The following is a 14313-nucleotide window of genomic DNA, read 5'->3' as shown; positions in this document are numbered from 1 at the left end:
GGATGTGCTAGATTCTGCCTACCTATCGGCAGAGACCTACTGTACATCAGACACACACATCCTACAATCTTGAGAGGCACAGTCATGAAGACAAAGTTGGCAATCATTCTTTACTGAATGGATGGATAAGTAAGAGTCTAGTCACTGTCCATCTGACGGGAGGTATGGGATGTGTGGCTTCATTCCTGGAATATTGTGCCATAAGTGTATCTGAAAGACCAATTTTGTGTGAGAATCAGTGGAGGGTGCTGAGGTGGATACAAAAATGGGCCAGGTAGTGTCTGACTGTAAGAAGCAGAGCGTAGTGGAAACTGGGCGGTGCACAGCCCATGAGAGGAGCCCAGAGTTGGGAGAGAATTGACATGGGAGATTGAGAGGTTTGTGGAGGAGTCTCTTTCTCTAGTGCATCTGGAAGAAGAGAGGGGTGTCCTTATATATTTACTGGGGAGCAGACTCTGGCAGACCTATTGCTGACCCAGACGTAGCACATGGGATTAGGCAAAGGGGGCTCCCTCCAGACAGACACATTCACTAAGTACCTGGCTAGATTTGACCCTGGCTTGTGCCTCAGCCAGTGCCCCTGAGCAGGCCAAGTTGATATAACTGGTGGCTCAGAGCACAGGGTCTATGAACAGCAGGTCTGGAATAGCTGGTGATATTGTACAATGGAAGGCCACCTGCTGGAACGTGGATTCTTTTCTGTTGCCTATGAGCTGAGGAGGTTCTTGGTTTTGAGACCAAAGCTGGGCTTTAGGAAGTGGGTCCTGGCAGCACGGCAGACACCATCTCAACCCTGGCTGGTTTAAACGCCCCTTCTCTGCCTGTGACTATACCATATTGAAAAAATCAGTTTAGATATATTTTTCATTCTTTTTTTTGTGGTATTGGGAATGGAACCCAGGGGCATTCTACCTCTGAACTATACCCCCAGTCCTATTTTTCATTCTTTATTTTTATTTTTTTAATTTATTTTTATTGGTGCATTGTAATCATACATCACATTGGAATACAAGACTTGAGAGGATATACAAGCACACATCATCCAATTAGCCCTCATCCAGCCCCCATCCCATTCCCTCCCCCTCCCTCGATCCCATGCTTGTTTGGTGATTAACTTTGATACATTTGTTTATGTACCTCCTGCTTTTTAAAGAGGCTCCATCCTCCCCTATTCCGTACCCTCTGATTGGTCACCTTAGTTGCTTCACTACAGGGCCCTTTCTATAGCTCAACCTCTTCTTGTTGCCCCTTTCCTCCTAGTTATTGCTGATTAGGGGAAGCTTCTGGTTTTTATTTTCTGCGATATTTTTCTGTGCATGCCGCGTTGCAAGTACCGATCCCACTCTTGATGGCCCCAGTAGTGGCCTCGCTACCCGGTGGACTGATCCAGACCTCGCTGGCTCAAGCAGTGGCCTTGCCTCATGGGAGGCCCCGATTCTGGTCTCGCTGGTCCAGACACTGGCCTAACCCCTCGGCTGACTCCGATCCCAGCCTCGGTGGCCCCAGCACCGGCCTAGCCTCAAGGAAGGCTCCAATCCCAGCTTCGGAGGCCTCAGTAGCGGCCTTGCCTCACGGCAGGCTCCGATGTCAGCTGCTGGCCCCGGCCCCGGCCTAACCTCTCAGCAGGCTTCGATCCTGGCCTTGGAGGCCCCAGCTCTGGCCTTGCCTCACAGCAGGCTCCGATCCCGGCCTCACTGGCCCCGGCACCAGCCTAACCCCTCAGCAGGCTCCGATCCCGGCCTCGGAGGCCCCATCACCGGCCTTGCCTCATGGCAGGCTCCGATCCCGACCTCGCTGGCCTCAGCACTGGCCTAACCCTTCGTCAGGCTCCGATCCCAGCCTCGGAAGCCCCAGCACTGGCCTTGCCTCATGGTAGGCTCCGATGCTGGCCTTGCTGGCCCCAGCACCGGCCTAACCCCTCGGCAGGCTCCGATCCCAGCTTCAGAGGCCTCAGTAGCTGCCTTGCCTCATGGAAGGCTCCGATGCCGGCCACTGTCCCTGGCACCAGCCCAACCCCTCGGCAGGCTCCAATTCCGGCCTTGGAGGCCCCAGCACCTTTCATTCTTTATTTTAAAACAGGGTCTCACTGAGTTGCAAAGATCCTCACTAAGTAGCTGAAGCTGTCTGAGAACTGTGATCCTCCTGTCTCAGCCTCCCAAATGCTGGGAATACAAGTGCATGCTACCACGCCTGGCTCAGTTTAGATGTATTTTTCCCCCTACTGGCATATAGAACTTTCTTATTTACTTATTTACTTACTTATTTACTTATTTATGTATCTACTTATTGGTACTAGAGATTGAATTCAGGCGCATTCTACCTCTCAGTTATACTCCTAGTCCTTTATATTTTCTATATTTGAGATATGGTCTTGCTAAGTTGCTGAGGCTGGCTTCAAACTTGTGATCCTCCACTCTCAGCCACCCAAGTACTAGGATTATAAGCATGTGTCACCACACTCTGCTTCTGTAGCATTTCTAAAGAGGAAAGACCATATCTTGTTTACTGTGCCCTCAGACTGATACAGTATGGTCATGTGGTTGGTTCTCCTCATGTCTGATGGGCTTCAGCAAACTGGAAGAGGAGGAGTTGAGGAGAGAGGATGGAGTTGAGGAGAGAGGATGGGTTGAGAAGCTGTTGCTCAGGTCTCCCTCAAATGAAGGTCTGGATTAGCTGTGAAGTTATGGGATCAGAGAGATGAGGAGGTAGAGAGTATAAGATCCAGTCAACAACAGGTGGATATGAGAGGAGTTGAAGAAGACACAAAGGCTTGGACTTCTGTCCCAAGACAGAAGTGACCGTCAAGATGATGTAGATGATGGAAGGAAGGCTGGATTTTGTGGTGATGGTTAGGGATGTGTGGGGAAAGTTCTGGAGTCTCAGATGAAAATGTGTGCACCATTCATGTGAGAAACATTTGCCAAGCCCTTTTTTAGCAGACACTGTGAGGTTGCAGGACCCAGCCTAGAAGAGTGGCAGATACACTGTGGAACTCACAGATGGAGGACACAGAACTCTCCTGGTGGCACTGACAGAAGGAAGGAGCATGTCTGGGAGGAAGTGATTGATCTTATCTGGAGCTGTTAAAGAAATTAGACCTCAAAGATGGAATAGAATTTTCCAGGTGGAAAGCAGAGACCTATGGTTAATAATTATAGTCTCCCACCTTCCAGGAAGCAGTTAAGGGAACTTATAAGCATATCATATCATATTATCTTTCTGTAATGATAAATAGAAAACAAATTTTAACTAGTAAGGCTGGGCACAATGTACGTCAGCAGACTTGAGTTATCACAATTGAACAGTACATTTTTAAATGTTTTTAACATGAATATTTGCTCTGAGGTTTTTGACAAATACCAAGCAAAGAGAGAGAGAGAGAGAGAGAGAGAGAGAGAGAGAGAGAGAGAGAGAGAGAGAGAGAGAGAGAGAGAGAGAGAGAGAGAGTTAGTTTTAGAACTCTATTGTATCATGAGATGAGGCATTCAAGTCCTGTTAACCTAGATTCTCCCCTAACCCCTAGGTCCCCACAGGAAGATGACAATGTACTTCTGATTTCTAAACCATTCCTATTTAAAGCATGAAGGATGCAGAACAGTCAGGTTCAATTTCATCAAATTTACATTTTAGTGGAGATATGTGCTCTGAAGAAAAATCAAGCTGGTTTGAGTAATTCTGAATTACAGAAGGGGAGTAGTTTTAGATGAATTCATTCACCAGGAAGTGATTGTTGAAGATGTGAAAGTGGTCAAGAATGCAAGGAAATGGGGGGGGGGCAGGGAGAGAAAAGAAGGTTATGAGGGAATTTTAGTGGAAGTCACTTCTAATGGTACCAGAGAAGAAAGTTAGGAATGCAATCAGAGAGGTGTTAGATGTATCATAGAGAAGATGAGAAGATATGAGCGAATTATCAACAATTATAACACAGTAGAATTATTGTGTGAAGTTAGTGCTCATTAAAATAGTCTCCATGTGCCCTTACACTTCCTGGCTTCCCTTGCAGCTAGATGGGGGTCACATGACCAGTACTGGCCAATGGGCTGTGCTGAAGTTAAGAGCCTGATGTTCCACATCCACCTCACATGCTACTGTGGACTTGGAGTCTACATTATCTTCCAAGTAGCACAGCCATGAGATACAGGCAACCACTTGTTCCAGGTTGGACCTTATGTGAACCCCCCAAAAAACGAACTTTTATTATAAGAAGTTACTGAGGGATTGAAGTTAACTGCAGCATTACCCTTCCTGTTCTAGCCAGTCAAGGAGTTGAGTATGTTGAAGTGGAAGAACCCACTGGATTTAGCAGCTGGAATATTTGAGGGGGCAAATTTTAGTGGAATTGTAAGGGCAGAAGCCAGATTTTATGGAAGAATATATTGGGGGAAAAGAGAGTAGGTGGCGAGCATAGATTACTATTTCATGGAATTTGGGGTGAAGGTGAGGAATGCAGTGGTAACTGGGAGATGTAGAGTAAGGGAGACGTATTTTAAAGGACAAGGGTGTAGTGGGATGAAGAGGTAAGAAAAGGAATCATTGATAAGGAAAAGCCCAAATGAGTCTGGAGGGGATTAGACCACAGTCCAGGTTGGTCTCAAAGGAGAACAGTTCATTTCTTGTTGCTGCAGTTCAGAGTTTGTGAAGTGGAAAATAGGGGAGCTTGAGGTATTCATTTAGGGTGAGGCCAGGTTTTGAGATTTAATAGGATTTGTGGTCTTTGGTGAGATAATGGTCCAGAGAGGGCCAGGTGGCTGCAGGAAGCTCTTGGTACTTCCTGTCAGCTGATGGAGATGTGACATAGGTCCAAAGAGAAGTGTATACAAAGGTGTCAAGCTAGGAGAGGGAGGAAGTGTCCAGTTTCTTTATCCAGGACCTTCTGTGTTTTTAAAGGTAGAAGGCAGACAGACAAGACAGAAAGAGAGAGAGAGAGAGAGAGAGAGAGAGAGAGAGAGAGAGAGAGAGAGAGAGAGGGGGAGAGGGAGAGGGAGAGGGAGAGGGAGAGGGAGAGGGAGAGGGAGAGGGAGAGGGAGAGGGAGAGGGAGAGGGAGAGATTGATTTTTTGATGCTCTTTGGTCATTTGGTCAGCTGGGCAGCATATTTGAGAAACCTTTGAAATTCCCAGAACTTTTTCAGTAGAAAATACTAGGGAATGTCCACAGAAATGAGAGAAGGCTTCCATAAAGCACTGGCTACTTTAAGAAAACCAGACGCTATCAGCTCCTGATCAGACCAGTGTCCTGCTTGGGATTGGTCTCTAAACATCACTGAATGAACAAATCTCTGCATTGTGGTTCTTGGATTTTTGGTTCTCAAAGCTAGGTGATATGAGAACACTTTATTTCTAGATCCAGGCTTAAATGGTAGGAATGTAGATTTCAGACTCAGGCAGACCTGGTTTTGGTCTTTCTTAGCTGTGTGCTTTGACCTTCAGCTTATCTGAAGTTGTAATTTTTCTTTGAGTTATTGTTTGGTTCAAAGTGAATGCTGAGAAATCTATCTCCCTCTGTCTCCCCTTTACCTCATTGTATCACTTTCTTGCTTGATTTGTTTTGCTTTTTTGTAGTCTGCCAAGACTGGGATCTAGAGTTCTATCTTCGGTGAATAGAGGGATCAGGCTCCACCGGTTTTCCTCTATGTATCCCAACTACTCAACATTCATTAAAGACGTTCAGCATCTGTTAATGCTCAGCATCCTCAGAGAGATATGAGAGAGAGGGAGAGGGGGGCACCTTCCCAGGGACACTTACAGTTAACAGGAAAACTAGTTAAGTAAAGAACATAGTCAGTGGAGTTCTAAGGAAACCTCATGATGCTTTGGGAGGGCATAGTGGAAACTGGGGGAGACCAGAAGGGCCATAGCACAGTTAGATGGTGATGTGAATGGAAGCAGTGATCATCCTGGACCATCCATCCTGAAAGCTCTATGTGGCTCCTAGGGATGCAGGACTTTGTACCTTTGTATGGCTTTGCTAATTTCAATCCCAGCTATTTTCTATTCTTATTTCTGCCTTCTTCCCTACTTAAGAGCTCACTAGTGCTCTACTCTCTGATCCTGGACTCCACCAGGAAATTCTTACATGTGATAGCAATGGGGCCATGGGTCCCTACCTAATTCTGAGGTCTTAGAGCTCTAGCAGGTGGCAGCTGCTCCTGCTAACTTTGTTACTATGAGTTCAACCTAAAAATAATACCATAGGGCCCATGTGGATCTCAAGTGTCATCATCAACAGTATTTACTTGGAAAATTTTACCAATATGTTTAAATCATTATGTTAGTTTCTATTATACCATGTATCTTAATTTCTTAGTGACATAGTTTTAACCACATAATAAGTCTCTTTACCCAAAGTATACAGCTTATGCTAGGCTATGTTATTCCATGAGATACCAGAATTCTTTGTAGAATTTCATTTTCCAGATGGATTTTAGAGAAAAGACTGCTTCATTAGAAATGGTAAGTAGAAATACAAGGATCAGGGACAAAAAAAGAGTAAAGTTCTTAGAGGCATGCCTGGCATATCATAAGTGCTTAATAAATGCGTGTTGCTGTTGTTATCACCACCATCAACATCATTATCATCACCATCACTCTTATTATCACCACCATCATCATTACCATTCCCATCCCCACCACTACCATCATCATCACCATCTACATCATCACCATGACAGTTATCATCACTGCCACCATCACCATCAACATCATTACCATCATCATTACCACTCTTACTATCACCGCATCATCACCACCATTATCATCATCATCACCATCAACATCATCAGCAGCAGCATCATCACCATCAATGTCATCATCATCATCATCAGTCATTACCATCAACATCATCATCACCATGACAGTTATCATCACTGCCACCATCACCATCAACATCATTACCATCATCATTACCACTCTTACTATCACTGCATCATTATCACCATCAATATCATCATCATCGTCACCATTATCATCATCATCACCATCAGTGTCATCAGCAGCATCATCAATCATTACCATCAACATCATCATCACCATGACAATTATCATCACTGCCACCATCACCAACAATATCATTACCATCATCATCACAACTGACTATCACCTCATCATCATTACCATCAACATCATTACCATCATTATCACCATCACCACCTCCATCATTACCATCATCATCATCATCACCACCATCACCATCATCATCACCACCATCAGCACCATCATCACTATCCCCACATCATCACTTCTACCATCACTACCACCATCACTGTCATCACCATCACTTTTGCTTTCAGACCACCTCATATTTATCATTTTATAGCCTTAGAGTAAGCTTATGCTTTCTTCCACCCATCAGTGTTGTCCAGTATAGTGGTTCATTATTCTTTATTGTTTAAGGCCTTTCTTAAGAACAGTTAAAACAGTATTGCCCCAAACCACCACCTTACTTCTCTCTCAGAATCTTACAGTGTAGCCCTCTGAACTCTCTGGGGAATAATAGGGTGCATTCAAGGTGGGGAGAACTGATGTTATGTCCCCTGTCTGTAGCTTTTAGGAGAAAATGGGCCAGCAACAGCATAGTGACTGGTCAGTCCTGTGCTCCTGAATTTCATGACTGAGATAAGAGTTAGTCCCAGCTGGGAAGGCCTTATGGTAGACTGGTAGACTGCATCAAGTGAGGTGACTTATTACCCAGGTAGAATTGACATAGACACCCAAGTGGATTTTTTCCCCAAGGAACAAACTTGTCTGCTTTTGGGGAGGTGGGGAAGATGGGAAAATACTGAGGCAGAACTGAATACCCTGCATGCTGAACCTGAGTGTGGCCCTCTGCTCACCATCCTGCTCCTAGGAAAGGAGTCCAGGGGGCCACAAGGCCCTCTTCAAATTGCCAGCCAGTTTCTGAGGACAGAAACATGCCCTGCACCTCTCTGCACTGCCTGCTTTGCCTTCCATTAAGAAGTCTGTGACTATGTTCTCATGTCAATGTATCTGTTCCATTCCATGCTCCTTTTCTCCCTCTCTGGTTCCTTTGCACAATAAAAAAGCAGCAACAAAACAAAACCCAGCTCTCCTTCACTTTGTCTGCGCCCTATCACATTTCATTGCCATGTGTCTTGCATGCCGTTGCTTTGCTGTATGGGGCGTGGGTTAGAGGGACTGGGTCTCCAAGTGCAAGCCCTGGTCTCTGTGGAGGGGCCAAAGTGGGAATTCATGAATCCTTGATGGGAGGAGCTAGAAAAGGCAGCCTGCCTAGAGTGACCCAGGCCCCCTGGGCTAATGGCCATTTGCCCAGAAGAAAGGACCATCTTAGGCCAGGTAAGTGAAAAAGGTAGTGGCCACCTTCCTTTCCTGTCTTGTCAGTCATCCCGGCCAACAGGAGGTGCTAGAGGAATGGGCTGGGCAAAAGAGGGAGAGGAAAGGAGGAGGTGGGAGAGGACACTAAATTGGGAGAGGTTATGTGTGGAGGTCAATCCTGTCTTAAGTTGTCTGCTCTTGGTCAACTTATATCATCTCCATGAGCCTCCATTTTCTGATCTATAAAGTGGGATGATGGCAGACGTTTATCACTAATTCTTTTTTTTTAAGATTTAAAAAAGTTTATTAAAAAGATAGAAATACAGAAGATAGGTACAGCTCCATACCAGACTGGCATGGAGGGGTGACTCGAATGAATACACCCTATCACAAATTCTAAGATTCAAGTTCATAAACCCAGGGTGGGGGGACTGCTTTAATGTCTCTATCTCTTTTGTCAAAGCCTGCTTCTTAGTTTGGGTATTTTTCCCACACTCTGTAGAACCCCCAATTCTATCTGAACCCCACAAGCAGTAGGATAACAGCATGGGTCAGGAAGAACAGGGCTTTTGGGCCACACAGGCCTGGGCTCAGCTGATTTCTGTGTCTTGGCTTTTGTTTTCTCTTACTGCCTAATAAGTGATCTGGAACAATCAGTTTTTAACTTACAGCTGTCTGGATGAGCCCATTGTCTTCATCCATTGAGGTCGCTGTAACAAAATGCCACAAACCAGGTAGTTTATAACCAACAGAAGTCTCCCATAGTTCTGAAGGCTTGGAAAGTCGCAATCAAGGCATGGATGGGCTGAGTCCAAGGGCCAGCTTTCTGACTCATAGGTGTGTCTTCTCACCATTACCTCATGTGGTAAGGAGCTGAGTTAGCTCTCTGGGGTCTCTTATAAGGACACGCATCCCATTCCTGACCACCTCCAAAGGTCCCATCTCTTAATACCTTGGGGGGGTGAGAAGTTCGATGTAGGTATTTTCAGACCATACATGGCAGCCGGGTTCCCTGCTCAGGGTTCACAGGCATTCAGCCAGGCTGAGTGTGCTCTTGTCTGGAGCCCCTTGGCAGACCCTTCCCAGCACATTCAGGCTGCTGGCTGTTGGTGGGGACCGCTCTTGGCCCTGTGAGTTGTCACGTTCCTTGCGGTGGGTGTCCATCTTGCAGAATCTCTCCCCCTTTCAGTCCCTGTTCTGCTTTGGTCTCTGATTTCTGTCCCTGAGATTTAAAGGGCTTGTGTGATGAGGTCAAGTTCACTGGATACTCTCCCTTGGAAAAAGTTGATTGTGCCTTATCCTACAGCCTGACCTCTGGAGTCGCTATCCTGTGACATCCACAGTTTACACCCACACTCAAGGGCTGGGGTGGGAATCTTGGGGACCACCTTAGAATTCTATATGCGATGGTCACTAACCAGTCATGAGGGCCTGGGGAAGGTAACAAGCCCTTTTGGGCTTCAATTTTCTGTTCTATTAAATAAAGTGGTTATAGATTCCTAGCGTAGCTATCACAGCAAGACAATGTTTAATCAGTTATTCGGCCATCTTGGGTGCAGTGGCGCATACCTGTAATCCCAGCACAGGGAAGGCTGAGACAGGAGGATGGCAGGTTTGAGATAATCTTCAGCAACTTAGCTAGATCCTGTTTCAAAATTAAAATAGGGCTGAAAGAATAGCTTAGAGGTAGAACACCCAGGGTTACTTCCCCAGTAACACACACACACACGCACACACACACACACACACACACACACACACACACACACTTCAGCCAGCCATACTGTTTATCCTAACAGTTGTCTGCTAAACCCTTAATCAGGGCCCAGATTTTTCCCACTGCTATTATGAATCTTAGCAGACTGAGTCCCAAGTATAGATGAGCCTCCATATAGCAGGGAAGGGTTGTTGGGAACAGGGAAGAGCTTCCCGCACACGCTGGGCAGAAGAGCCTGGAGTGTACGAGCCTGGGGAGACGGTGCTCCCGTCCCTCCCCATGGTCTCCTTCGTGGGCCTGGGTGGGGCCGGGGTCTGCACTGATAACTTGTTCCCTGGGTCCTGCTGATATAACTGCCAGCCATTAGACACCCACACTCCTGCGCACTCTGGAGTCAACGGCCAGGTTTCAAGGCCTGCTCCACCGTCCCTGGGGTTCCTCATCTTTGTAACACAGGGTAACAACGGGGACCTCACGGTTCTTAGGAGCAAATGGTTGTGAGTGACGTGCTCAGCCTGGGCCCTCCCTCGCATTTGCGAAGCTCTCCCTGTGTCCCAACGATACCGTTCTTATCAGTATATCAATTCAGGTCTCTGGGCTGGGCTGGGGCCTGGCCTGGGCTCCGGTGCCTGGCTGGTCTGTGGGATCCTGGGCAGTGGAGCAGCAGCCCCAAATACTGCTCAGAACAGGGGCTTGTTGGAACTTGATGGGTCTCGTGCAAGAGGATGGGAGACACCCAGCCCGCCCAGCCCAGCCCCTTAGCCTCTGTGACCCACTGGCCTGACTCTCCCTCCAATGGCTGTTCTTAGGCCACCGGCCTCCTTCTTCAGGTAGGGCCCGGTCCACTCAGATAGCCCTAAAGGGGGGCCTGGCCCTGCAGAAGCCGGCAGCCTCAGTGTGCGGCCTGGGGACAGGAGGAGACCTCTGAACAAGATGTCCATGGGGCTGCTCCCAAGAGGACCTGTTCCTCGCTGCAGTCCCTTAGAATTCTCTCTTGAGGTGGCATTGGTCCAACTGTCCCACAGACCGGGCCTGCCCTGCTCCAAGACTTCTGTCCATGTGCTTTGATGTGGCGCGTGACCCCAGTGGGCCTTTTGGGGAAGCCCAGCAAACTGCGGAGGGAAGAGGGGTCAAAGCCAAGAGTGTCACTGGAAGTCCCAATTTTAATTTCCTTCATCAGCCTGGACCAAGCTCTCTGCAAACATGTCACAAGTCCACCCCACCGCTGCTCAAACACGCAGGATGCCGGGGCCACGGTGGTCCAGGGAGGCTGAGCGACTCCCCCTTTGTCCTCTGAGCCACCTCCTCGGCCCGTACTCATCAGCACCCAGCCTCTACATTCAGCCTTTCTTCTGGGCCTCCCCAGTCCTGCCTGTCCAAGGAGCAGGGACTGCAAAGTTTTGGGGGCTGGATACCCCAAAGGTTGTCAGGGCGGGTGTGGCGGGAGCCTGGGACAGGGTAACCTCAGGCTGCGAGACCTGAGCTGGGACGACCTCTGCCACCTCCTCGACCTCTGCCACCTAGTGTCACACGCCTCTGAGATCAGAGCCAAGGACGGTGAAGGGGTGACTCGGGGTATGGTGGCTGAGGGGTGCTGCTCATTAGGGGCTGGTGTTGAGAAGGGATGGAGAATCAGCCTGGCCACAGCCCTGCATCCCAAGTGTGGAGGAAGGTGGGTTTGTGGATACACCTGTCTGGGGTGCATCTGCTCACCCTGGGGACTATGGCCAAGGCTCAGGGGTGCATTGACCCTGAGCAGGAGGCCTCTAGATGGCTGTATGGCCACTGTCACTATTGGCTTTGGGACCTTCCCAAGTCCCTGGGGGCAAGCCTACACTCTTGGAAGGGGGCTCAGTTAGCAGAGGGCACCTCTGGGGCCTGGTGATGGGCTGCACTGAATCCTCTCCCTTTGCTCTCTACAGCCCGGCCAGCAACTGGCCCCCAGCCCCCACCTGGCCGTGTACACCGGGACCTGTGTGCCCCCCTCTCCTTCGGGCCCCTTCTCCCCATCCTGCCGCTCCCCCAGGAGGCCCTTCCCCTCGCCCAGCCGCTTCATCCGGAGGCCCAGCATCGCCATCTGCCCCTCGCCCATCCAAGTGGCCCTAGAGAGCTCCTCGGGCCAGGAACCCAAGGCGGAGGCCAGCTGGTCCAGCGCACACCGCGAGCCCCTGGTTGTTGACAGCAGCGAGGCCTCTGCTGACCGCCAGTCCCGCGCCCCGGCCAAGGCCCGCGCCGCCCTGACCTTCAGCAGGTTTCTGAGACGAGGCTGCTGGGCCTCGCCCGTCTTTGCCAGGCTCTCACCCAAGTGCCCGGCTGTGGCCCACGGGAAGGTGCAGCCCCTGGGGGACGTGGGCCCGCAGCTGCCACGGCTGAAGCCCAAGAAAGTGACCAAGTAAGCAGGGGCTTGGGCCGCGGCGTGCCCACCGGCGGCTGTGTGGCTTGCATCCTTACTGAGTTTCAGGGGAGACAATCAGGGTCACCCGGAAACAGCCAACGTGTTCCTGTGTTGGGTCCTGCCTGGGCTTGGGGAAGGAAGTGACAGCCCAGAGGTCTTAGGTTGCCATGGATACCTGAGAAGCCTGGCCTCTGGCCCGCAGTGTGCATGGTCCTGCAGGGGGCAGAGGCTGCCACTCCTCTGCCTGTGTCGCTTGGGGGAGCGGAAGGGGAGGGTTCCCCTGTTGCCCTGGGAGGGGATCCGGACGGGGTGAGTGTGTGCGCTCAGTCTTCTCAGGGAGTGTCCTCACACAGCTGCCACGGTTATGACTCACATGTGGGTCTGGGCTTTTAATAGGCTCTTCTCTGGGGTCGCCATGTCCTCAGAAGCCCTTTAAAGTGGTTGAGAATTAAGTAACTGTAAGTTCTACAGGGACATCCTGAACGCATCAAACCATACAAAACCAAGATTCTTGACAAGGGCCATAAAGCCTGTTCGGTATTATCTTTAATACAGCAGAAAAGTAGGAATCCCCAAGAAGGGACCCCTGAGCTAAGGGCTGCACAGGCAACTCGTGGTCAACGCCCCCACCCGCTGCGCTGTCTCCTCCGGGGCTGTCAGGAGCACGTAGGGGTTCCCTGCCCTCTGGCCCTTTCAACGCGCGTTTTCCTTTTGTGCTTGCAGCTTTTTCCAGATCAAAATGGACGTGCCTACGGAGAGTGGGCCCTGCCTGATGGACTCGGATGACACCGGAGAGTCTGGTGACCGGGCCACGGACAAGGAAGTCATCTGTCCCTGGGAGAGCCTGGCGGAGGGGAAGGCGGGCTGAGCTGGGCTGGGGTCTCTGCAGATGCCGCTGCGGGGGCCACGGGGCGTGCTTGCTCTCTACCAAATTGTTCTCGAGTAGTGTTTATGGTATTTGAGGGCTGGAGAGACCAGACAGCGCAGAGTGCGGGGAAGAGCACTCCAGCTGGCCCCCAGTGGCTCACCCCTTCCCTTCCCCTGACTTCCCTCGCTTGGCCGGAAAGGCATGGGGCCCAGAAAATTCCCTTGCTGCCTTAAAACCAATAAAAGGGAAACTTGGAAGAAGTTCTTGGGTTGAAATGTGAGCGTGCGCCTGCATTTATGAGTTATTCACGAGCCATTGCTTATGAGTGAAACTCATGTCTTCAGTTTTGTGGACAAAGGGACATTGAGTCTCTGCCAGGAGCTCCCTCCCTCCCTGTCTGAGTTGGTTTGGACGCGATGCTTTCACCAACGGAGCCCCAGGAGTTGGGGTGCCCCGGAGGGCGGCGTCCTGCGAGAAGGGGGGGATGGCTGAGACAGTCACACTCCTAGGGTACAAATCCTCCAAAAGACTGATGTCAAATGGAGTTTGCTGGGGGAACGCTTGTGTGGGACACAGGGAAGGAGCTGGAGAAGAGGCTGGGGGCTCTGAGAGCATGGTGCACGTCTGACCTCTGGGGAAGGAGACAGGGTCGGGAAGAGTCTCAGAGGGCAGTGCAGTAACTAGACAGCTCTGGCCAGGCTGCTGTGGGGCCATCTTTGAGTTGAAGTCATCCTCAGAGGGCTCCTGCAGGTCCTGGGAATGCTCATGCATTGGTACCCCTGCTGTGCTGCAGGGCACTGGCTGGGAGATCCTGTAGGAAGCTGACCTGCTGTGGACCCGAGCTGCAGCAAGCAGACACTGGCCGTCCACCCCGCAGCAGGCTCTGGAAGGGTCTTTCCCTGTCAGCTGCACCAGGTCTGTAGGTACTGTGGAGGTGTGGGCTGGATGTCCCCCTCCTACCTCTTGTCCCAGTGCCCACCCAACAAGGGTTTCTTAGTTGAGTTCCTACTGTGTGTCCAGCGCTGTGCTAAGCCTGGTGATAT

At 50.0% G+C, this 14313-nt stretch overlaps 1 protein-coding gene across 2 annotated transcripts in view; it reads left to right on the top strand.

Moving 5' to 3' along the window:
• The window catches only part of RGS9 (regulator of G protein signaling 9), a gene marked incomplete at both ends in the record, with an annotated part of 80114 nt that extends 66844 nt beyond the window's left edge, over positions 1 to 13270 (top strand). For both annotated transcript variants that reach the window (XM_080713559.1, XM_080713558.1), the window contains 2 exons: positions 11930 to 12399; positions 13126 to 13270. In XM_080713559.1, the coding sequence (XP_080569685.1) occupies positions 11930 to 12399; positions 13126 to 13270 (615 nt within the window). The remainder of the gene's footprint in view (positions 1 to 11929; positions 12400 to 13125) is intronic.
• Positions 13271 to 14313: the final 1043 nt, after the last annotated feature.

Source organism: Muscardinus avellanarius (genome assembly GCF_963383645.1).
Source record: "Muscardinus avellanarius genome assembly, chromosome: 16".
Lineage (NCBI taxonomy): Eukaryota > Metazoa > Chordata > Mammalia > Rodentia > Gliridae > Muscardinus > Muscardinus avellanarius.
The sequence above is the reverse complement of the archived record's forward strand: the minus strand, read 5'-3'. Positions and strand labels throughout refer to the sequence as shown.